The following is a 21,791-nucleotide window of genomic DNA, read 5'->3' as shown; positions in this document are numbered from 1 at the left end:
ATTTACCGCATCACATTTATCTCCATCTGAAAAGTTCTTGGTTATTTGTGTGCTATGTCTGCCCCCTCTCTGACTGTACACTCCATAAGGGCAGGGATCACCTCTGCTTGTTCACGCCTGTACCCCAGTTTGCCTGGCACATAGTAGGTGCTCAGTAAATATTCCTTGAATGAATGAATGCATGAGTGACCAACGCCCTAGTCTGTTTTTAGAGCTCTTAGTCCAAACCCAGGTTCAACCTTGGGGTGCTACCAATCCTTGGGGGGGTGCCTGGCCCCACCCTTGTGAATTGGGAGGATCTGGGTCAGGCCGTCTCCCTTTTGGGGGCTCCAGTGCCCCAGCCGGTTCGCGGTCCTTGCCCAACAGCCAGGCGGCTGCTGTCCAGCGGGCCAGGCGGCGGATCACTGCGCCGGCGCTGAAATTTCCACTCGCGCCCCACTGCCCTTCCCGCGGGCCCCGAGCGCGCCGCCGGGGCGCGCGCATGCGCCCTCGCCCCCGCGCCGCGCGCCGCTCCCGTGCGCTTGCGCCGCGCTCACGACCGCCGGCGCGCCTGCGCACAGCTCGCCGCCCGTGGGCCCAGCCGGCGCTTGCGCGGTGGCACGGGCGAGTGGGGGGGCGAGGAGGTGGAGGAGGAGGAGGAGGAGGAGGCGGCGGCGAGAAGATGGCGACTTCGAACAATCCGCGGAAATTCAGCGAGAAGATCGCGCTGCACAATCAGAAGCAGGCGGAGGAGACGGCGGCCTTCGAGGAGGTCATGAAGGACCTGAGCCTGACGCGGGCCGCGCGGGTAAGGGGGCTACCCGCGCCGACCCTTCAGGGCCGGCGGAGGGAGGGAGGGGGCGCGTGTCCGGCGCGTGCACGGGGCGGGGGGGGGGGGGCGGGGGGGGGGGGGGGCGCGGGGGGGGGGGGGGGCTTGGCACGGCCCGAGGGGGACAGGTGTCCCCACGCCCCGGGCGTCGTGGGCGGGACAGGTGACCCCACATCATCCATACCTGATGGGGTACAGGTGCCCCCACATCACTGCTCCCCGGAGGAGATAGGGGCGTTTACATCATTGCTACTAGGAGGGAACAGGTGCCAGTACCTTGTCGTTATCTGACAGGGGACAGGTGTCCCTACATCATTGTTACCCGAGGGGGACAGGTGCCCCACATTATTACTACCTGGAAGGGACAGGTGCCCCCGTATCATTGCTACCTGGGGGGCAAGATGACACAGGTGTATGAGCTGGGTGCTGCTTGCAAGCACCATTGGTAGCTGGGGGTGAGGGTGCAAGTGCCCCCGCATCCTTGCTACCTGGGAGGGACAGATGCCCTTCCATCCTTGCTACCTGAGGGGGACCAGTGTCTCTACGTCATTGTTACCTGTGCCTTTACTCCCTGGGTGTTGGAGGAGGAACAGATGTCCCCACTTGCAGAGCTGAGGTGGGACAGGGATCTCTCCCTCTTGGACAGCTGAGGGAATGGTCAGATCCTGTCCCCCAGCGGATCCAGAGGGGGGCCAAGAAGGCAGATTGTGCTCGGTCCTGGAACTTGGAGTGGAGACAGCTGCCCCTTCTCCATGTAGCCCATATGGTGGGGACCAGGTGATGTTCCTCCTAGTGGAACAGGGGATGCTGACCACGGATGGCCCCTGCCCTCTCAGGACCAGGGCGGAGGGCCAGATCTGCCTCAGGTGGCTGGGTGCATTTGGTGTGCAGGAAAAGGCCAGGTTCTGCCAGGCTGGCAGAGCAGATACCCTGCAAATCTCACCTGGGAAGTTGTTGTGGGCCGGGAGTAGGGGCTTGATTGGGGCTAGTGTCTGAGCACGGCAAGGCGCCTGAGTTCCTCAGGTCTCAGTTTCTTCCCTTGTCAGGCATTCTAGCAAGACCTTCCTCCTGGGCCAGGGCGGTGAGCACACGTTGCAAAGGTGATGCTGAATCTCCACTTTGTTCTTGCAGTGTGGTGAGACCTCTCTCCCGCATCCTGGGGCCTTGGGGAGGGTTTGGGTGGGCTTTGCAGATGCTCATATCCCTGGTTTCTGGTTTCGGCCACTGATGTGACTGGCTCAGGTAGACTTAACCTCAGTCTGCGATTCCTTAGGTAGCACTTTCAGGTTGTGTTACTTTGTAACTAGTTGTTTGTTTCTCTGAGAGATTGTGACCTTATAGACTAGGATTTATGTCTTCATTTCTGTGTTGGTAATGATTGGGAGCTCGCTGTCATCCAGGTACTGCTTTAGGCATGCTAGGTGAGTGTGCCACATCTGTCCCTCTAGCTCCAAGCAGCTACATTCTTGCTCAGGATGTAGAGAAAGATGGCTGGTAAATGAATGAATGAAAAAAAAAAAAAAAGATGGACAGGCGCGGTGGTTCACACTTGTAATCCCAGCACTTTGGAAGGCTGAGGCAGCAGATCACCTGAGGTCAGGAGTTCGAGACCACCCTGGCCAACGTGGTGAAACCCCATCTCTACTAAAAATATAAAATTTAGCCGGGTGTGGTGGTGGGCACCTATAATCCCAGCTACTCAGGAGGTTGAGGCAGGAGAATCACTTGAACCTGGGAGGCGGAGGTTTCTGTGAGCCGAGATCACGCCACTGCACTCCAGCCTGGGTGACAAGAGTGAAACTCCATGTCAAAAAAAAAAAAGAAGAAAGTGTACGAGTTGAGCATCCTTCCACATGAGTGTCCCCCACTTATCGGGGCTTCTGAGGTAGGAGTGGCCACTTCTTTTTTTTTTTTTTTTTGAGACAGTCTCGCTCTGTCGCCCAGGCTGGAGTGCAGTGGCGCGATCTCGGCTCACTGCAAGCTCCGAGGAGTGGCCACTTCTTATTTCTAGCACATGGTATGTACTGGTATGCAGTTGCTGTCAAATGTTTGCAGTGTGACCAGAAGAAAGGGGTCACAGTAGGTTCATGGGTGTCATTCTGATTAGAAGTCCAGTTTCTGCGTGGGATTGGAAATAGATCATTGTTGTTGAAAACATCTCTTTAAAATAATAGCTTTATTGAGATATGATTCACGCATCATACAATTTACTTGTTTAAAGTGTACAGTTTGGTGGTTTTTAGTATATTCACAGTTGTGCAACCACCGCTATTTTGTAATTCCAGAACATTTTTTATCCACCCAGAAAGAAACCCCATCCCCATTAACAGTCACTCCCCATTCCCCCTTCCCCAGCCCCTGGCAAGCACTAAGCTGTCTTCTGTCTCTGTGGGTTTGCTTATTCTGGGCATTTTATATAAACAGAATCACACAACACGTGGCCTTTTGTGACTGGCATCTTTCACTCAGCATCATGTTTTCGAGGTCCATCTCTGTAGTATCATGGATCAGTGCTTTGTTCCTTTTTACGGTCAAGTAATATTCCATTGTATGGATATGTTATATTTGTTTATCCATTCATTGATCAATGAATTTGGAAAAATTCTGAGGCCGGGTGCAGTGGCTCACACCTGTAATCGCAGCACTTTGAGAGCCTGTGGTGAGTGGATGACCTGAGGTCAGGAGTTTGAGACCAGCCTGACCAACATGGTGAAACCCATCTCTACTAAAAATACAAAAATTAATTGGACATGGTGGCACGTGCCTGTAATCACAGCTACTCAGGAGGCTAAGGCAGAAGAATCCCTTGAACCTGGGAGGTGGAGGTTGCCGTGAGCTGAGATTGTGCCACTGTACTCCAGCTTCGGCAACAGAGTGAGACTCTGTCTCAAAAAAAAAGAAAGAAAAGATTCTGAACATATGCAGGTAGCAGTTCTTTCAGCTCTGGAAACCATTTCCCATCTTCTTCACCACCTGGGGTCAGAGGAGTGTGGGCTCTGGGCAGAGGTGAGCTTGTACTAGGTGTTTAAACACAAAGCATTGTTCTCTTTCTGGGGCAGGGGATGATTCTGCCCTCCAGGGGACACTTGGTAATGTCTGGAGACATTTTGGGTCATCATGATTAGGGGGTGCTCCTAGCATCTGGGATGGGTGGAGGCTGGGGATGCTGCCCAACCCCGTACAGTACACAGGATGGCACCATCATGTGGTATAATCAGGCCCCAGATGTTAGCAGTGCCAAGGCTGAGAAACTTTTTTTTTTTTTTTTTTGAGACAGACTCTTGCTCTGTTGCCCAGGCTGGAGTGCGGTGGCGCAATCTTGGCTCACTGCAACCCCCGCCTCCCGGGTTCAAGTGATTCTTCTGCCTCAGCCTCCTGAGTAGCTGGGATTACAGGCACCTGCCACTATGCCCGGCTAATTTTTGTATTTGTAGGAGAGACCCTGTTGGCTAGGCTGCTCTTGAACTCCTGATCTTAGGTGATTCAGCCACCTCGGCCTCCCACATTGCTGAGATTACAGGTGTGATCCACTGCGCCCAGCCAAGACTGAGAAACTTTTGATTAGAGGTGTAACAGTGAGGTGAGCCAGGGTGTGAGCTTTGCACCTGGTCAGGTAGAGTTCCATCCTTTGCACCCACCTGTATGGCTGTGCCATCTCTGGCAGGCTGCGACCACGGTGGGCAAGCTTATTCCCAGATTGACTGGCCACTGCACAGTCCAAGTGGCATGTCCACAGTGCCCAGAGCAGGTGACCGAACCTATATGATGCGGGCTTCCCTCCTGCAGCCATGGTGTGCTGCCTCCCATACTGTAGACAGCAGGGGTTTGGCCATACCTGCAGCCAGGTGAGGCATGGTCCGGTCATCACCTGCTCCCCTCCTGTGAATTCCAAAGGACAGCAGTCTCTCATGCATGTCTGTTCACAGTTGCCGGTGGTGATGGCACCTGAGGTGTCTTGCTGCCGTGGAAGGCCGGTCAGCAGCGTTTGGCTAGAAGAAGACAGGGACCTCACCAAGGCACAAGCACCGAAGGGCTGCGTCAGGTGGGGGGACAGGGCGTAAAGTTGGGAGACTGTTTGCAGGTCTTAGGGCGGAGGGGTAGGTGTGCGGGCGTTCCCTCCCATTCTTAGGCTTGGGTCAATGTGACAGGCAGGGAAAACTATGGCGCTCTGCTGTGTGACATTGGGCAGGTTTCTCAACCCCTCTAGGCCGTAGAATCCTAACTTGTAAAGTTGGGGCAGCGTGTTCATTCCATCAAACGACAATTTTCATTGTCTGGCAGGTCTTAGGAGACCATGGGGTGCTGGGGATCCTGCAGTGTACAGGACATACTGGGGCTGTGTTCTTGGGGAGCCAGCATGGTTTTAGGGGGGACAGGAGAGCATCGCTGCACCCAAATGAAGCAGACACCCTCAGAAGGTGGCACGTGCTGGGAGAGAAGTGGCACAGCCACGTGCTAGGAGTGGCTAGGACAGGGGTGACATGGCATCCCCAGAGAGCAGGGAAGAGCATTTCAGATCAGGGACAGGCACAGTCAGAGCGCTTTAGTGGGAAGGACTTGGTGAGTTTGAGAATGGGCGCAAAGCAGGAAGGAGGGCAGGTGAGGCTGCAGGAGCTTGCATCTCCCTTGAGGGAGGGGCCTGGGAAGCTTCCCTGCTTGCTTGCTTGCTTGTTTTTTGAGAAGGAGTCTCTCCCTGTCGCCCAGGCTGGAGTTCAGTGGCGCAATCTTGGCTCACTGCAACCTCTGCCTCCTGGGTTCAAGTGATTCTCCTGCCTCAGCCTCCCAAGTAGCTAGAATTACAGACATGCACCACCACACCTGAGTAAATTTGTATTTTTAGTAGAGACGGGGTTTCTCCATGTTGGTCAGGCTGGTCTCGAACTCCCGACCTCAGGTGATCCTCCAGCCTCGGCTTACCAGAATGCTGGGACTATAGGCATGAGCCACCACACCTAGCCCTGCTTGTTTTTGTAGCAGCTTTATGGAGATGTCATTTCCATGGTATTCCACTACTCAGTGGCTTTTAGTATATTCACATTTGCACAGCCAACACCAGTCAACTTGAGAACATTTCGTACCCCCAGAAGGGAGACCCTGCCCCCGTCAGCAGTTACTTCCGACTCCCCCTTGCCCAGCCCCTGGCAGCCACGAATCTGCTTTGGCTTTCTTTCTTTCTTTTTCTTTTTTTTTAGAGACAGAGTCTCAACTCTGTCACCCAGTCTGGAGTGCAGTGGCACGATCTCAGCTCACTGCAACCTCTGCCTCCCGGGTTCAAGAGATTCTCCTGCCTCAGCCTCCTGAGTAGCTGGGATTATAGACACGTGCCACCACACCCAACTAATTTTTGTATTTTTTAGTAGAGACAGGGTTTTGCCATGTTGGGCATGCTGGTCTTGAACTCCTGACCTCAAGTGATTCACCTGCCTCGGCCTCCCAAAGTGCTGCGATTGCAGGCACGAGCCACCGCACCTGGTCTACTAATCTGCTTTCTGTCTCTATGGATTTGCTTGTTCTGGACATTTCATATCAACAGAATCCTACGCTGTGAGGTGAATCCTACACCACGAAGCCTTTTGTGTCTGCCTTCTTTTACTTAGCATAATATCTTCAAGCCTCTAACTTGAATCAGTGCTTCATTTCTTTCTTTCTTTTCTTTTCTTTTCTTTTTTTTTTTGAGACAGAGTCTTGCTGTGTCTCCCGGGCTGGAGCATAGTAGCACAATGATGGCTCACTGCAACCTCTGCCTCCCGAATTCAAGTGATCTTCTGCCTCAGGCTCCTGAGTAGCTGGGATCAAAGGCACCCGCCACCACACCCTGCTAATTTTTGTATTTTTAGTAGAGACATGGTTTCTGCATGTTGGCCAGGCTGATCTTGAACTCCTGACCTCAGGTGATCTGCCTGTCTCAGCCTGCCAAAATGCTGAGATTACAGGCATGAACCACTGAACCTGGCCTTCATTTATTTCTTAAAATTGGTGGCATGGACAGACGCAGTGGCTCATGCCTATAACCCCAGCACTTTGGGAGGCCAAGGAGGTGGGCGAATCACCTGAGGACGGGAGTTCGAGACCATCCTGGCCAACATGGTGAAACCCCGTCTCTACTAAAAATACAGAAATTAGCTGGGCACGGTGGCTCACACCTGTAATCCCAGCTACTTGGGAGGCTGAGGCAGGAGAAATGCTTGATCCCAGGAGGCAGAGGTTGCAGCGAGCCAAGATTATGCCACTGCACTCCAGCCTGGACGACAAAAAAAAAATTGATGGCAATACATGTATGTAACGTAACATTTACTATTTCGACCTTTTTTAAGCATAAAATTCAGTGTCTTGAGTTTATTCCTAGTGTTGTGCACCATCACCGGCATGGCTCAGTAATAGTTCATGTCATACACTGTGGTGCGGGTCTACCCCGTTTTGTCCTTTCATCCGGCCATGAACACGGGTTTCCACCTTTGGTTGTCGTGAATCATGCTGCTTGTGGGCATCTGTGTCCATGTTTTTGGGTGGATGTATGCCTTCATTTCTCAGAGCATGTGCTGGGGAGTGGAGTTGCCAGGTCTTCTGGTAACTCTCCATTTATCCATTTGAGAACACCGTGTGGTTTAGGAGGATGGCTGTGGCTGTGAGTGGGCTGGGTGTGGTGTGAGCAGCTGCTGCAGATGTCCAGATCAGGGGGAGTGATGGCTGGAGCAAGGGGGTGACCGAGAGCGGGTGGATTTGGTGGCATTTCTGCAGCAGAGCCACCCAGATGTGCTGGAGTATTGGTTGTTGGGGATGAGGGGAAGGGAGGAGGCGCGTGTCATCTGCTTGTCAGGGGCTCAGGACATTGGGGATTCCTCCTATGACTGATCACTGAGGACCTCAGGCAGCAGCACCTGGGCCAGAAAAAGTACCCAGGCAAAACAGTCATGGTGGCACGGACAGGGCTGAAGGAGGGCACTCTTCTGCTCTTACCTACCCTGTGAAGCTGGTGGCTTTGCAGAGGATGGAGTAAAATGGGCCCCAGGCACAGCGCAGTGGTGGCTTAGGTTAGCTGAGTGTGGAGCCCGCCCTCCAGTCCTGGCTTTGGCGCCATTTGTTTCTGTGCCGGATGCTTCAGCTGTCTGCTGCCATCCACAGCCTCCGTATATAGGCAGGACTCCCTGAGCAGAAGGTGGGACGAGCCGCCCTCATCTTCATCACTCCCCTGGCCCCTCCAAAAAGCCCAGCTGTCTCAGTACTCCCCAGGTTGTGAGCTGCATGCCCTGCAGTAGGCTGAATGGTGGCCCCTAAAAAACATCTGCTCACCTCCTGGCCCTGTAACCTGTGAATTGGACCTTAATTGGAAAAAAAGTCTCTGTACATGTCATTAAGGTAAGGATCTAGAGATGAGATCATCCTGGGGGGTGGCCCTGAATCCAGTGACTCGTGTCCTTATGAAGAGTGGACCATGGCCGGGTGCGGTGGCTCACGCCTATAATCCCAGCACTTTGGGAGGCCAAGGCGGGCGGATCACGAGGTCAGGAGATCAAGACCATCCTGGCTAACATGGTGAAACCCCGTCTGTACTGAAAATATGAAAAAATTAGCCGGGCGTGGTGGCAAGCGCCTGTAGTCCCAGCTACTCCGGAGGCTGAGGAAGGAGAATGGCATGAACCCGGGAGGCAGAGCCTGCAGTGAGCCGAGATCACGCCACTGCACTGGGCGACAGAGTGAGACTCCATCTCAAAAAAAAAAAAAAAAAAATTGAAGAGTGGACTGGGAGTGGTGGTACATGCCTCTAATCCCAGAGTTTTCGGAGGCTGAGGCAGGAGGATTGTTTGATCCCAGGAATTTGAGGTTACAGTAAATTATGATCACATCACTGTACTCTAGCCTGGGTGACAAAGTGAGATCCTGTCTCAAAAAAAAGAAAAGAAAAAGTTGGAGGGGGACCAGGCACAGCGGCTCATGCTTGTAATCTCAACATTTTGAGAGGCTGAGATGGGATGATAACTTGAAGCCAGGAGTTTGAGACCAGCCTGGGCCACAAAGTAAGAACTCATCTCTATGAAAAAAAAATTTTTTTAATTAACCGGGTGTGGTGGCATGCACCTGTAGTCCCAGTCACTTGGGAGGGTGAAGCGGGAGGATCGCTTGAGCCCAAGAGTTAAGGCTGTGGTGAGCCATGGTTGTACCACTGCACTCCGGCTAGAGCGAAAGAGTGAGACCCTTTTCTCCAAAAAAAAAAAGAGACAAAAAAGGACACAGAGACACAGGGGAGAGGACCATGTGACAACGGAGGCAGAGATTGGAGCAATGTGGTCACAAGCCAAGAAATGCCCAGAGCCCCCAGAAGCTGGAAGGGATAGGAAGGGTCTTCCCCTAGAGTCTCTGGAGGAAGCATAGCCCTGCCAGTGCCTTTTTTTGTTTGTTTGTTTTTGAGATAGAGTCTCACTGTGTTGCCCAGGTTAGAGTGCAGTGGCGTGATCTCGGCTGTCTGCATCCTCCTCCTCCCGTGTTCAAGTGATCCTGCCTCAGCCTCCCTAGTAACTACTGGGATTATAGGCTCCTGCCACCACACCTGGGTAATTTTTCTATTTTCTTTCTTTCTTTTTTTTGAGACGGAGTCTCGCTCTGTTGCCCAGGCTGGAGTGCAGTGGCCAGATCTCAGCTCACTGCAAGCTCCGCCTCCCAGGTTTATGCCATTCTCCTGCCTGAGCCTCCTGAGTAGCTGCGACTACAGGCGCCCGCCACCTCGCCCAGCTAGTTTTTTTTTTTTTTTTAGTAGAGACGGGGTTTCACCATGTTAGCCAGGATGGTCTCGGTCTTCTGACCTCGTGATCTGCCAGCCTCAGCCTCCCAAAGTGCTGGGATTACAGGCTTGAGCCACCGCGCCTGGCCTAATTTTTCTATTTTCAGTCAAGATGGGTTTCACCCTGTTGGCCAGGCTGGTCTTGAACTTCTGGCCTCAAATGATCCACCTGCCTCTGCCTCCCAATGTGCTGGGATTACAGGCGTGAGCCACGGTGCCCAGCCCATTCCCTTGACTTCTGGCCTGCTGAATGGTGAGGGAATTAATTTCTGTTTTTCATGCCCCCTACTTTGTGGTCATTTGTGACTTCAGCCAGTGGCAAGGACCCCCAGGCCTGACAGAGCCTGCAGCACCAGGTAACCTTGTGGACTTTGCATCAGGACAGGGCTGCGGCCGATTGCAGATGCGTAAGTCCAGCCGGCTCCAGCAGGCTCCACAGGTTCTGTGTGGGGTTTCCACCGAGGCCCAGGGTGAACCCTACATTCAGCCCTTTTTAGGAGCAGGGTCCCTTGCTCTACACTGGATGAGACAAAGGGAGACAGCAGGAGCAGTGCCTGGGGTGGAGGATCAGGACCACAGGGTCGGGGTTGGAGTGGAGAAGCTCAGTGTTTGGGTTTGGATTGTGTCCTAAGAGTAGGGGCGGGGAAGGCCGGGCGTGGTGGCTCCCACCTGTAATCCCAGAACTTTGGGAGGCCAAGGCAGGTGGATCACCTGAGGTCAGGAGTTTGAGACCAGCCTGACCAATATGATGAAACCCCATCTCTACTAAAAATACAAAAATTAGCTGGGCATGGTGGCATGCGCCTGTAACCCCAGCTACTCGGGAGGCTGAGACAGGAGAATCACTGAACTCGGGAGGTGGAAGTTGCCGTGAACCGAGATCGTGCCATTGCATTCCAGCCTGGGCAACCAGAGTGAAACTCTGTCTAAAAAAAAAAAAAAGAAGTGGTTAGGGTGTGCAGCAACCAGGCCCACCTGCTCTGGGGAATCTGGGAGGGCTTCCTTGACCCTCAGGGTGTGTGAAGCCAGGGGCTGCAGGGCTGGGTGAGGGGCAGGTGTCCCTGGCTCAGGGACAGGCATAGCACTTGTGGCTGTGCAGTTAGAAATTCATTTTTCTGGGCTGTGCACAGTGGCTCACGCCTGTAATCCCAGCACTTTGGGAGGCTGACTCGGGCGGATCACAAAGTCAGGAGATCAAGACCATCCTGGCTGACATGGTGAAATCCTGTCTCTACTAAAAATACAAAAAATTAGCCGGGCATGATGGCACGTGCCTGTAGTCCCAGCTACTCGGGAGGCTGAGACAGGAGAATCCCTTGAACCTGGGAGGTGGAGGTTGCAGTGAGCCAAGGTTGTGCCGCTGCACTCCAGCCTGGGCGAATGGGCGAGACTCGGTCCCAAAAAAAAAAAAAAAAAGAACTTCATTTTTCGGCCGGGCACGGTGGCTCACGCCTGAAATCCGACTACTTTGGGAGGCCGAGGTGGGTGGATCACGAGGTCAAGAGATTGAGACCACCCTGGGCAACATAGTGAAACCCCGTCTTTATTAAAAATACAAAAATTAGCCAGGTGTAGTGGTGTGTGCCTGTAGTCCCAGCTACTTGGGAGGCTGAGGCAGGAGAATCGCTTGAACCAGGGTGGCGGAGGTTGTAGTGAGCCGAGATCGCGCCACTGCACTCCAGCCTGGGTGACAGAGTGAGACACTGTCTCGGAAAAAAAAATAAAAAAAAGAAATTCATTTTCATGGCTTGGCAGCACCTACCACCAAATGTGCAATCAAGACAGGTTTTACCAAGGAGCTTAACTCTTACTGTTTGCAGGCACACTGATGTACTCTGTTTTGTTCTAATAAGAGAATTAGCCTGGGCCGGGTGGGCACGGTGGCTCACACCTGTCATCCCAGCGCTTCGGGAGGCCAAGGCAGGCAGACCACCTGAGGTCAGGAGTTCAAGACCAGCCTGGCCAACATGGTAAAACCCCATCTCTACTAAAATACAAAAATTAGCTGGGCATGGTGGCGGGCACCTGTAACCCCAGCTATTCTGAAGGCTGAGGCAGGAGAATCGCTTGAACCTGAAAAGTGGAGTTTGCAGTGAGCTGAGATTGCACCACTGCACTTCCCAGCCTGGGCGACAGAGCGAGACTCTTATCTCAGAAAAAAAAAAAGGCCGGGCGCGGTGGCTCAAGCCTGTAATCCCAGCACTTTGGGAGGCTGAGACGGGTGGATCACGAGGTCGGGAGATCGAGACCATCCTGGTCTACATGGTGAAACCCCGTCTCTACTAAAAATACAAAAAACTAGCTGGGCGAGATGGCGGGCGCCTGTAGTCCCAGCTACTCGGGAGGCTGAGGCAGGAGAATGGCGTAAACCCGGGAGGCGGAGCTTGTAGTGAGCCGAGATCGCGCCACTGCACTCCAGCCTGGGCGACAGAGCGAGACTCTGTCTCAAAAAAAAAAAAAAAAAAAAAAAAAAAATTAGCCTGGCATGGTGGCTCATGTCTGTGATCCCAGCTGCTTGGGAGGCTGAGGCGAGAGGTTCTCTTGAGCCTAGGAGCTTGCGGCTGCAGTGAACTATGATCACACCACTGCACTCCAGCCTGGCCGACAGAGAGACTCCATCTCAAACAAACAAAAAAAAAAAGTAGAAGAAACAAAGAAGAAAAAAATAAAAAGTGCCAGTTGGGACCCACTGAACTGAGAATTTACTAATTCAGAGCTCTGTAAACTACGTCTCTTTATTTTATGAGAGCAGGGGCACAACCATTTATTCGTTTTCTGTGGCTGCTTTTGTGGAACAACAGCATAGTCCCAACGCAACAGATCACGTGGTCCGCTGTGGCTTTGACCTCCTGGGCGCTAGTGATCCTCCCACCTCAGCCCCCTGAGTAGCTGGTACCACACGTGTGAGCCCTCATGCCCGGCTATTTTTTTTATTTTTGGTAGAGACATGGTCTTCTCACTGTGTTGTCCAGGCTGGTCTCAAACTCCTGTGCTCAAGCAATTCTCCCATCTTGGCCTCCCAGAGTGCCGGGATTACAGGCATGAGTCGCATCTGGCCCTTCACAGAAGGGACTGGCCAGCCTCTGGGACTCCCACACAGTTTAAGGCCCACTGACCTCAAGTGTTAAGGAACATCAACTGCAGGGGCTGGGGGTGGTTAGCAATTCTCCCACTTTCAGGGACTTCTTTTCTTTTCTTTCTTTTTTTTTTTGAGAGAGGGAGTATTGCTCTGTCGCCCAGGCTGGAGTGCAGTGGCGAGATCTTGGCTCACTACAACCTCCGCCTCCTGGGTTCAAGCGATTCTCCTGCCTCAGCCTCCCAAGTAGCTGGGATTATAGGCACCTGCCACCACACCCTGCTAATTTTTGTATTTTTAGTAGAGACGGGGTTTTTCCATGTTGGCCAGGCTGCTCTCCAACTCCCGACATCAAGTGATCCGCCCACCTCGGCCTCCTAAAGTGCTGGGATCACAGGTATGAGCCACCGCGCCCAGCTAATTTTTGTATTTTTGGTGGAGACGGGGGTTTCGCCATGTTTGCCAGACTGGTCTCGAACTCCTGGTCTCGAGATCCGCCCGCCTCTGCCTCCCAAAGTGCTGGGATTACAGATGTGAGCCACTGTGCCCGGTCTGGGGATTTCTTTTTTTAAATGGGACTCTGTAAAATGCCATATGGACAGCACGAATGGGGTCTGCCCTGGGGAGAGCAGAGAGACTGGCCTGAACCCAGGGTCAGAGAAACATCAAAATCCACAGGTTATTCCATGCAGAGTGGAGGGCTCACCTGGGTCCGATTCTGCCCCTGGGGGCATTTGGCAACTTTTGGAGACATTTGTGGTTGTCACGACAGGGGATGGGGGTGCTACTGGCATCCAGTGGGCAGAGACTGAGGATACTGCTCAACACTACAGTACATAGGACAGCCCCACCATGGGGAGTTATCCAACCCTAAGTGTCAGCAGTGTCACTATCCAGAAGCCCTGGTGTCAGGCCCTGTGTGTGCCGGGAGCGTGCAGGTGCAGAGGGATGGGCAGAGCTACATGAGATGCAAACCTGGATCCTGCAGTACGTGACTGCCCCAGGCAGCCAGTGGCATCCTCCTGGGTTTACAGAGGGAGAGGCAGGCCTGGAGAGCGAATGTCACAGAGCGCTGGAGTGGAGAGGCTGCCATCTGACCCAGGTCAGACTAACCCCGCAGCCTGTGTGTTTCTGCCGTGTCACGGAGTTCTGGATGTTAGCCGGCTGGTCAGGGTGGGGCAGGGCAGTTCAGGCTGCTGGAATTCTGTGTCCCAAGGAAGTGGCCCTCAGAGGAAGTATGACAGTGGGTGGAGGGCCCTGGGCCAGGCCCTGCCACGTGGAGCCATGGAAGGTTCTAGTGGGATAGCAATGTGGTGACAGTGGCAGGAACTGGCCTTGCTGGAATCCATGTATTTGTGCACAGTGGATTGTTGCAGTAACTCATGAGAAAGGGCCTGTTGCCTGCCCCCATGGCACAGATGAGAAATTGAGGCACAGGAGGTCACGTGGCTGATGGTGGGAGGAGGAGCTGGGATTGAACGTGTGTCTGACTCCAAGGCCCATGTGGAGGGCCTTGTACGCTGAGCCTCAGTTCATATTCATCTGTTGAGAAGCATAGAGGTCGTCCCTGGATTTTTTCAACCTAAACATTCCTTGTGTTTGTCCCAGTGCATGTACTGGGGGAGTGGGGGCCTCTCCAAGGTGCCTGCCTGGGAATGGCCCCACCTGTGTGTCCCTGAGCCCCCTGCAGTAGGGAGGAGGGTGAGCAGCTGGAGGTGTGCCACTCATGGAGGAAGACTCGGCATTTGGGAGGTGATGGTGACAGGGATTATTGGGAGAGTGGGTGGGGGACTCCCAGGCTACAGTGTGGGAACCAGAATCACAGGGGAGGGGTGGGGGGTAGAAGAGTCCTGCTTCGCCTTTGAGCTCATGGGATGGAACAAACCCCCACTTTATTTCTGGTTGGGGTACGTCTCTGACCTTCAACAGGTCCTCCGTGGCCCCTGGGTGGAGGTGGTGCCCTGTTCTTCTGGGTATGGCTGTGGTGCCAGCAACTGGATGGGGGTCCAGGTGTGTAAATAAGGAAGTGCCACATGCATTGAGGGCCAGGGATGCCCAAGAGTCAATGTTTATTATTTGCCAACTAGAAACGAAGCGTGGCTGGGGCCTCCTCCTTGGGGTTCTTGCACGGAGGGATTCAGAAGCACTTGGCACCGGGGGAAGCAGCCCCATCGGTGCCCAGCCAGGGCCACACAGTCAGCCTCAGCCCCCACCTCACTTCCTTCTGGGCGAGTTTAGACCTGGGAGGCCTTTTTTTTTTTTTTTTTTTTTTTGAGTGCTGTGGTGCTCACTGCACCCTCTGCCTCTCGTGTTCAAGCAATTCTCCTGCCTCAGCCTCCTAAATAGCTGGGATTGCAAGCGTGCACCACCACACCTGGCTAATTTTTGCATTTTTGATAGAGATGGGGTTTCACCATGTTGGCCAGGCTGGTCTCCAACTCCAGACCTCAAGTAATTTTCCCTCCTTGGCCTCCCAAAATGCTGGGATTACAGGCATGAGCCAATGCGCTTAGCCCAACCCGGGAGGCCCTACTGTCTTTGGTGAAGTAGGGGTCACAGCGATCTCTGCCTCATTGGATCATGGTGAGACGTGAATGCCTATGTGGTGTATCTGGAATGGGGCCTGGGATAGATACTCACTGGGTGCTCACTACTGCTGAGATGCTGGAGGTGTGGCCACTGTGGACACATGGTGTACCCAGTTGGCCCTGGGCAGGCATTTGGCAGGCATCCAGCAGGTGCTTGATGGGGACACAGCAGGCCTGCAAGAGGCACTTGGTGCCCACACAAGGAAACGTTTAGCAGATGTTCAGTAGGTGCTCACTAGATGCTCAGCAGGCACACGGTGTGTACTCAGCTGGTGTTCAACAGGCTAATGGTATGTATTCAGCTGGTGCTCAGCAGGTGCACAGTGTGTGTTCTGCAGGCACTCAGCAGGCCCATGGTGTGTTCTGCAGTGTGTACTCAGCAGGTGCACAGTTTGTGTTCTGCAGGAGCTCAGCAGGCGCAGTGTGTACTCAGCAGGCACTCAGCAGGCACACAGTGTATACTCAGCAAGTGCTTAGCAGGTGCACAGTGTGTACGTAGCAGGTGCACAGTGTGTACTCAGCAGGCGCTCAGCAGGCACAGTGTGTACTCAGCAGGCGCTCAGCAGGCACAGTGTGTACTCAGCAAGCGCTCAGCAGGTGCAGTGTGTACTCATCAGGTGCTCAGCAGATGCGCAGTGTGTACTCATCAGGTGCTCAGCACATGCACAGTGTGTGCTAAGCAGGTGCTCAGCAGGTGCAGTGTGTACTTAGCAGGCACTTGGCAGGTGCACAGTGTGTATTCTACAGGTGCACAATGTGTATACAGGTGCTCAGCAGGCACACAGTGTTCAGCAGGTGTGCACAGTGTATATTCAGCAGGTGCACAGTGTGTATTCAGGTGCTCAGCAGGTGCACACTGTGTACTGAGCAGGCGCAGTGTGTGCTCTCTTGGAACTCTGCGGGTGCACAGTGTGTATTTAGCAGGTGCTCAGCAGGTGCACAGTGTGTATTTAGCAGGTACTCAGCAGGCGTACCATGTGTGCTCTGCAGGCGCTCAGCAGGTGCAGTGTGTATTTAGCAGGCACTCAGCCGGCACACAGTGTGTGTTTAGCAGGCGCTCAGCAGGTGCAGTGTGAACTCAGCAGGTGCTTAGCAGGTATTAGCAGGCTCTGGAATCTGACCTCCCTGTGGGCAGGCCTGTCTCCAGTTCATTCTGGAATCTCCTAGAAGCAGGTGCTCTCTAAGAGGGCCAGTACCACGCCACGTGGTCCAACGTCACCACTTCAGTCCTGGGAGGGGTGTGTGGGGTCTTCTTCTCAATCCCTCCATCTGGGAACATGTACCAGCTGTTTAGGGGCCCTGAAGTGGGAGAGTAGTTTGTGGTCTTCCTGGAGCTCAGATTTTTCTAAGCAAATCCCAAGCCTGTATACTTGTACGGAACACAGTGTGTTCCAGGGTCAAATCCTTGGGGTGCGATGGCCCTGGGGCTGCATGGTGATGCCCACCCAACCCTCTGAGTGCCTGAACAAGAAGCACCAGGGTGGCCCGGCGAGTTCTCCCCACAGCAGTGCGGGTTTGGACAGGAAAGTCCATTCCTCGAGTCAGTTTGTATTTCCTGAGCATCTCCTGTGAGCTGGCCCTGGGGACGCCTCGGAGAGCAGGTCAGCTGGAGACCCTGCCCTAGGGAGTGACAGGGAGCCACACCTGTGCCAGCTGGCCCTGGCCCTGAGGTTGCGGCTCTGAGCCAAGGCGAAGAGCCTGGCCTGGCCTGGCTCTGGGGGTGATGCCTCGTGGGCCGGGATGAGGGGTTGAGGTCTGGTCCTTGGGTGGGGAGGGTTTTGAGCAAGGATCCCATTGGCTGCCATGTGGGGACAGGACTGGAAGGAACGAGGTGGGAGCAGCAGGAGGCCTAGGAGGGGCCAGGGCAGGTGTCCCTGGAGATAGTGGGTGCTGGGGCTCCATGATGACCTGGGGCTTGGCAAAGGCGGGCTTGTGGCAGACTTGAGCCTCACCTCTGCAGCTCTCATACCTACGGATCCTGAGCCTGATTTCCCAGGAGGGTTGGCGACAGAAGGGTTATGTTAAGTGGCTGTGTCTTCCATCTCAGGGAGCCCCATACCGGAGAAAGTCACCATTATAGCAGCTGAGAGGCTTCGGGTCCTCATTTACTACATAAAATTCTCCCTTCTCTGTACTTGGGTCCTGATACCTTTGCTGGTCCCAGGAGTTTCACCCCGTGGGGTGGGGTTGAAGGATGGGGTGAGGCCCAGAGGGGCTGAGTCTACTTGGAAGGGTGGGCCTTCTCCCGCTGAGTGTGCTAATACCCTGTGCCCATATCCTAGCCCCATCCCTTATCCATACACCCCACTCTGGTATTTGAACAGCCCAGAGACCACCACAGTGCCCGGGGGGTCCCGGCAAGGGGGCGAAGCCTGTCTGAGAACTTCTGCAGGCTTCCCTTCTCTTCCCTTTCCTGCCAGGGTTCTTGCTGCAGAGAAGCTGTCTGCCACACTTTTTTTTTTTTTTAATAAAAAAAATGAAAATAAAGAAATCATTTATGTTTCAAAATTTTTATTAAAATTGAAAACAGAAACACCACAGTACTTCCCGTTTCCTCTGCATCTGGCACCACTCACCTGGGTGCAGAGGGTGGGTGGGTGCATGCCAGCTGGTCATTCGCCCGGAAATCTCTGGGAGGAAGTATCAGCACAGCCAGGCAGGGTGCCCGGGACTGGCTCTGTGGGGCTGGCCGTCCCTCTGGCTGGGGGCTCGGGGAGGCCGAGCGCGTCCGCAAAGACACACGAGCTGTCCGCCTTCCTGGGCTGCAGGGACCTGCGGAATCTCGGAACCTCGGAGGGGCTCTGTGTCTGCTTCAGCGTCTCTTACTCAAGTGACTGAAGGCAGAGGCTCCCTGCTGCGTTACACCATTGAGTCCTTTCGCATCTGTGTGCATCCCGCTTCCATCGCTGCGGGAATCCCTTCTGTCCTTCCAGGCAGGCGGGATTGGTGGCTGTAGTTAGGACAGGAGTGGCTCATTAAATCATCACGGAATAAATGCATAGACCCCGGGGATGATTTATGGTCCCAACAGCTTTGCGCCCAGGCGGCCTTGGCCTCTGTTCGGCAAGGAGCCTGCTAATCCCTTCACTGCCGGCTCAGCCAGGGCAGAGGGAGGAGCCTGAAGGTCCACCGTGGGGTGGAGGCTGCCTGCTGGGGGGCTCCCTGGCACTGAGTCCTGGAGCTCATCACGCTGCTCTGTGCACCTCTGTTGGCTCCTGCCAAGCAGTCCCTCCCTTCTGTGCCTGAGTTTCCTGGCTGTAAAAAGGGGGTGCTCATAGAGCCCCCTTGAGGAGTTGTCACATGGATTTTAGATGATGCATCCACGCGAAGTGCCTGGCCCCGTGCCTGGCAGTGGTGGGTGCATACCTTGAAAGATGCCTGCTTGGCCGAGACCAGCTGTTGAGCTGCTACTCGGGGCAACAGTGAGAGCAGGATTGCACCTCGTTTACTTCCATGCCTTGGCCCAGAGTGTGACAGCTGCCACTCTGTGGCTTACGGGTCATCTGTTTAGATTCACCTGGGGGAGTATTCATTGCTGTTAACTGTTTCTTATGAGATAGGATTTTTTGGTTTTTGTTTTTGAGACGGAGTCTCACTCTGTCACCCAGGCTGGAGTGCAATGGCGCCATCTTGGCTCACTGCAACCTCGACCTCCTGGGTTCAAGCGATTCTCCTGCCTCAGCCTCCTGAGTAGCTGGGATTACAGGTGTGCACCACCACGCCCAGCTAATTTTTTTGTTTATTTGTTTTGTATTTTTAGTAGAGATGGGGTTTCACCATTTTGGTCAGGCAGGTCTCCAACTCCTGATCTCAAATGATCCACCTGCCTTGGCCTCCCAAAGTGCTGGGATTATAGGCATAAGCCACCACGCCCGGCGGTATTTCTTTTTGTTTTTTTTTTTTTGAGACGGAGTTTCACTCTTGTTACCCAGGCTGGAGTACAGTGGCATGATCTTGCCTCACTACAACCTCCTCCTCCAGGATTCAAAGAATTCTCCTGCCTCAGCCTCCTGAGTAGTTGGGATTAGAGGCATGCGCCACCATGCCCAGCTAATTTTGTATTGTTAGTAGAGATGGAGTTTCTGCATGTTGGTCAGGCTGGTCTTGAACTCCTGACCTCAGGTGATCTGCCCGCCTCAGCCTCCCAAGGTGCTGGGATTACAGGCATGAGCCACCATGCCCGGCCTTATTTTTGAGACAAGGTTTGGCTCTGTCACCCAGGCTGGACTGCAGTGATGCGATCTCGGCTCACTGTAGCCTCAACTTCCTGGGCTCAGGCAGTCCTCTTGCCTCAGCCTCCTGAGTAGCTGAGACCACAGGCATGTACCACCACACTTGGCTAATTTTTAGTATTTTTTTTTGTAGAGACAGGAGTCTCCCTGTGTTGGCCACGCTGGTCTCAAACTCCTGGGCTCAAGTGATCCTCCTCCTTCCTGGGCCTTCCAAAGTGCTGGCTTGAGCCACCATACCCAGCCTCTTAGGAGATAGTCTTTTTTTTTTTTTTAGATGGATTTTTGCTCTTGCTGCTCAGGCTGGAGTGCAATGGTGCAATCTCGCCTCACCACAACTTCCGCCTCCTGGGTTCAAGCGATTCTCCTGCCTCAGCCTCCCGAGTAGCTGAGATTACAGGCGTGCGCTACCACACTCAGCTAATTTTGTATTTTTAGTAGAGATGGGGTTTCTCCATGTTGACCAGGCTGGTCTTGAACTCCTGACCTCAGGTGATTCGCTTGCCTTGGCCTCCCAAAGTGCTGGGATTACAGGCTTGAGCTACAGTGCCTGGCTAATTTTTGCATTTTTAATAGAGATGGGGTTTTATTATGTTGGCCAGGGTGGTCTCGAACTCCTGACCCCAGGTAATCTGCCTACCTCAGCCTCCCAAAATGCTGGGATTGCAGGCGTGAGCCACCGCGCCTGGTGATGTGTTGCGTTTAGTCAGAGCATCTCCTTTGACCCCTCCAATCTGTGACGGTTCCTCAGTGTCTCCTCATCATCCATGACCTTCACCCTCTTGAGGAGAGCTGGTCAGGTGTTTTGTGGAATGTCCTTATTGTGGTCTTGTGGAGATTTTCTGGCAATTGGACTGAGGTTGTGGGATTTTGGTGGGGATCACACAGAAGTGAAGTGCTCGTTTTCTTTTTGTATTTTTTCTTTTTTTATATTTAAGATAGGGTTCTCCCTCTGTTGCGCAGGTTGGAGTGCAGTGCTCACTGCAGCCAGGAATTCCTGGGCTCAAGCAGTCCTTCTACCTCAGCCTCCCAAGTAGCTGGGACTACAGGCACACACCATCACGCCTGGATAAGTTTTAAAATTTTTTTGTGGAGACGGTCTTGCAATGTTGCCCAGGCTCCAGTGATCCACCCTCCTTGGTCTCCCAAAGTACTAGGATTATAGGCGTGAGTCACCACGCCCAGCCATTTTCCTTTTTTGAAATTTAGTAAAATACACATAACACGTGGCCTGATGTGGTAGCTCATGCCTGTAAGCCCAGCACTTTGGGAGGCCGAAGCAGGTGGATCACCTGAGGTGAGGAGTTTGAGACCAGCCTGGTCAATATGTTGAAACCCCGTCTCTACTAAAAATACAAAAATTAGCCGGGTGTGGTGGTGGGCGCCTGTAATCCCAGCTACTTGGGATGCTGAGGCAGGAGAATTGCTTGAACCCTGGAGGCAGAGGTTGTAGTGAGCCGAGATCGCGCCACTGCACTGCAGCCTGGGCAGCAGAACAAGACCCTGTCTCAAAAACAAACCAAAAACAAAACAAATACACATAACGTGTAAGTTACTATCTTAACCTTGTTAAGTGTGCAGTTTAGTGGCATTTAGTATGTACCCTTACATTGTTTTGCAATCATCACCACCATTTGTGTTCAGAGCTTTTGCATCTTCCCACACTGAAACTCTGTCCCCATCCCCACCCCCCACCCACCACCCCTCACCACCCACCACCACTCACCACCCACCCTCCATCCCCTCCCAGCTCCTGGCAACCACCATCCTACTTTCCACCTCTGTGAGTTTGACAACTCTAGGGACCTCATGTAAGTGGAATCATCCAGGATCTGTCCTTCTGTGTCTGGCTTATTTCACTGAGCATAATATCCTCAAGGTTCGTCCACATTGTAACATGTGTCAGAACGTCCTTCTCCTCTAAGGCTGTTATTCCACTGTATGGATGGGACACATTTTGTTTATCCATTCATCTGTTGACAGACACTTGGCTGGTTTCCACCATTTGGCTGTTGTGCATAGTGCTGCTGTGAACATTGGTGTACATCTCTTTGAGTACCTACTCAGAATTTGTTTGGGTATATTCCCAGACGTGGCATTGCTGGATCATGTGTAATTGTATGTTTAATTTTTTTTGAGATGGAGTCTTGCTCTACCGCCCATGCTGGAGTGCAGTGGTGCAATCTCATCTCACTGCATCCTCCGCCTCCCGGGTTCAATCAATTCTGCCTCAGCCTTCTGAGTGGCTGGGATTACAGGCGCGCGCCACCACACTTGGCTAATCTTTGTGTTTTTTTTTTTTTTTTTTTTTTTT

At 53.3% G+C, this 21,791-nt stretch overlaps 1 protein-coding gene across 1 annotated transcript in view; it reads left to right on the top strand.

Annotated features, from left to right (window-relative positions):
- Nucleotides 1-582: 582 nt before the first annotated feature.
- Nucleotides 583-21,791, top strand: part of CRTC1 (CREB regulated transcription coactivator 1) — a 102,765-nt gene continuing 81,556 nt past the window's right edge. The window contains exon 1 of the mRNA XM_026457019.1: nt 583-787. Within this exon, the coding sequence (XP_026312804.1) occupies nt 662-787 (126 nt within the window). The 5' untranslated portion in view covers nt 583-661. The remainder of the gene's footprint in view (nt 788-21,791) is intronic.

Source organism: Piliocolobus tephrosceles, chromosome 21 (assembly GCF_002776525.5).
Source record: "Piliocolobus tephrosceles isolate RC106 chromosome 21, ASM277652v3, whole genome shotgun sequence".
NCBI classification, from domain to species: Eukaryota; Metazoa; Chordata; class Mammalia; order Primates; family Cercopithecidae; genus Piliocolobus; species Piliocolobus tephrosceles.
Note: the sequence above shows the minus strand (reverse complement) of the source record. Positions and strands in the feature narration are given on the sequence as shown.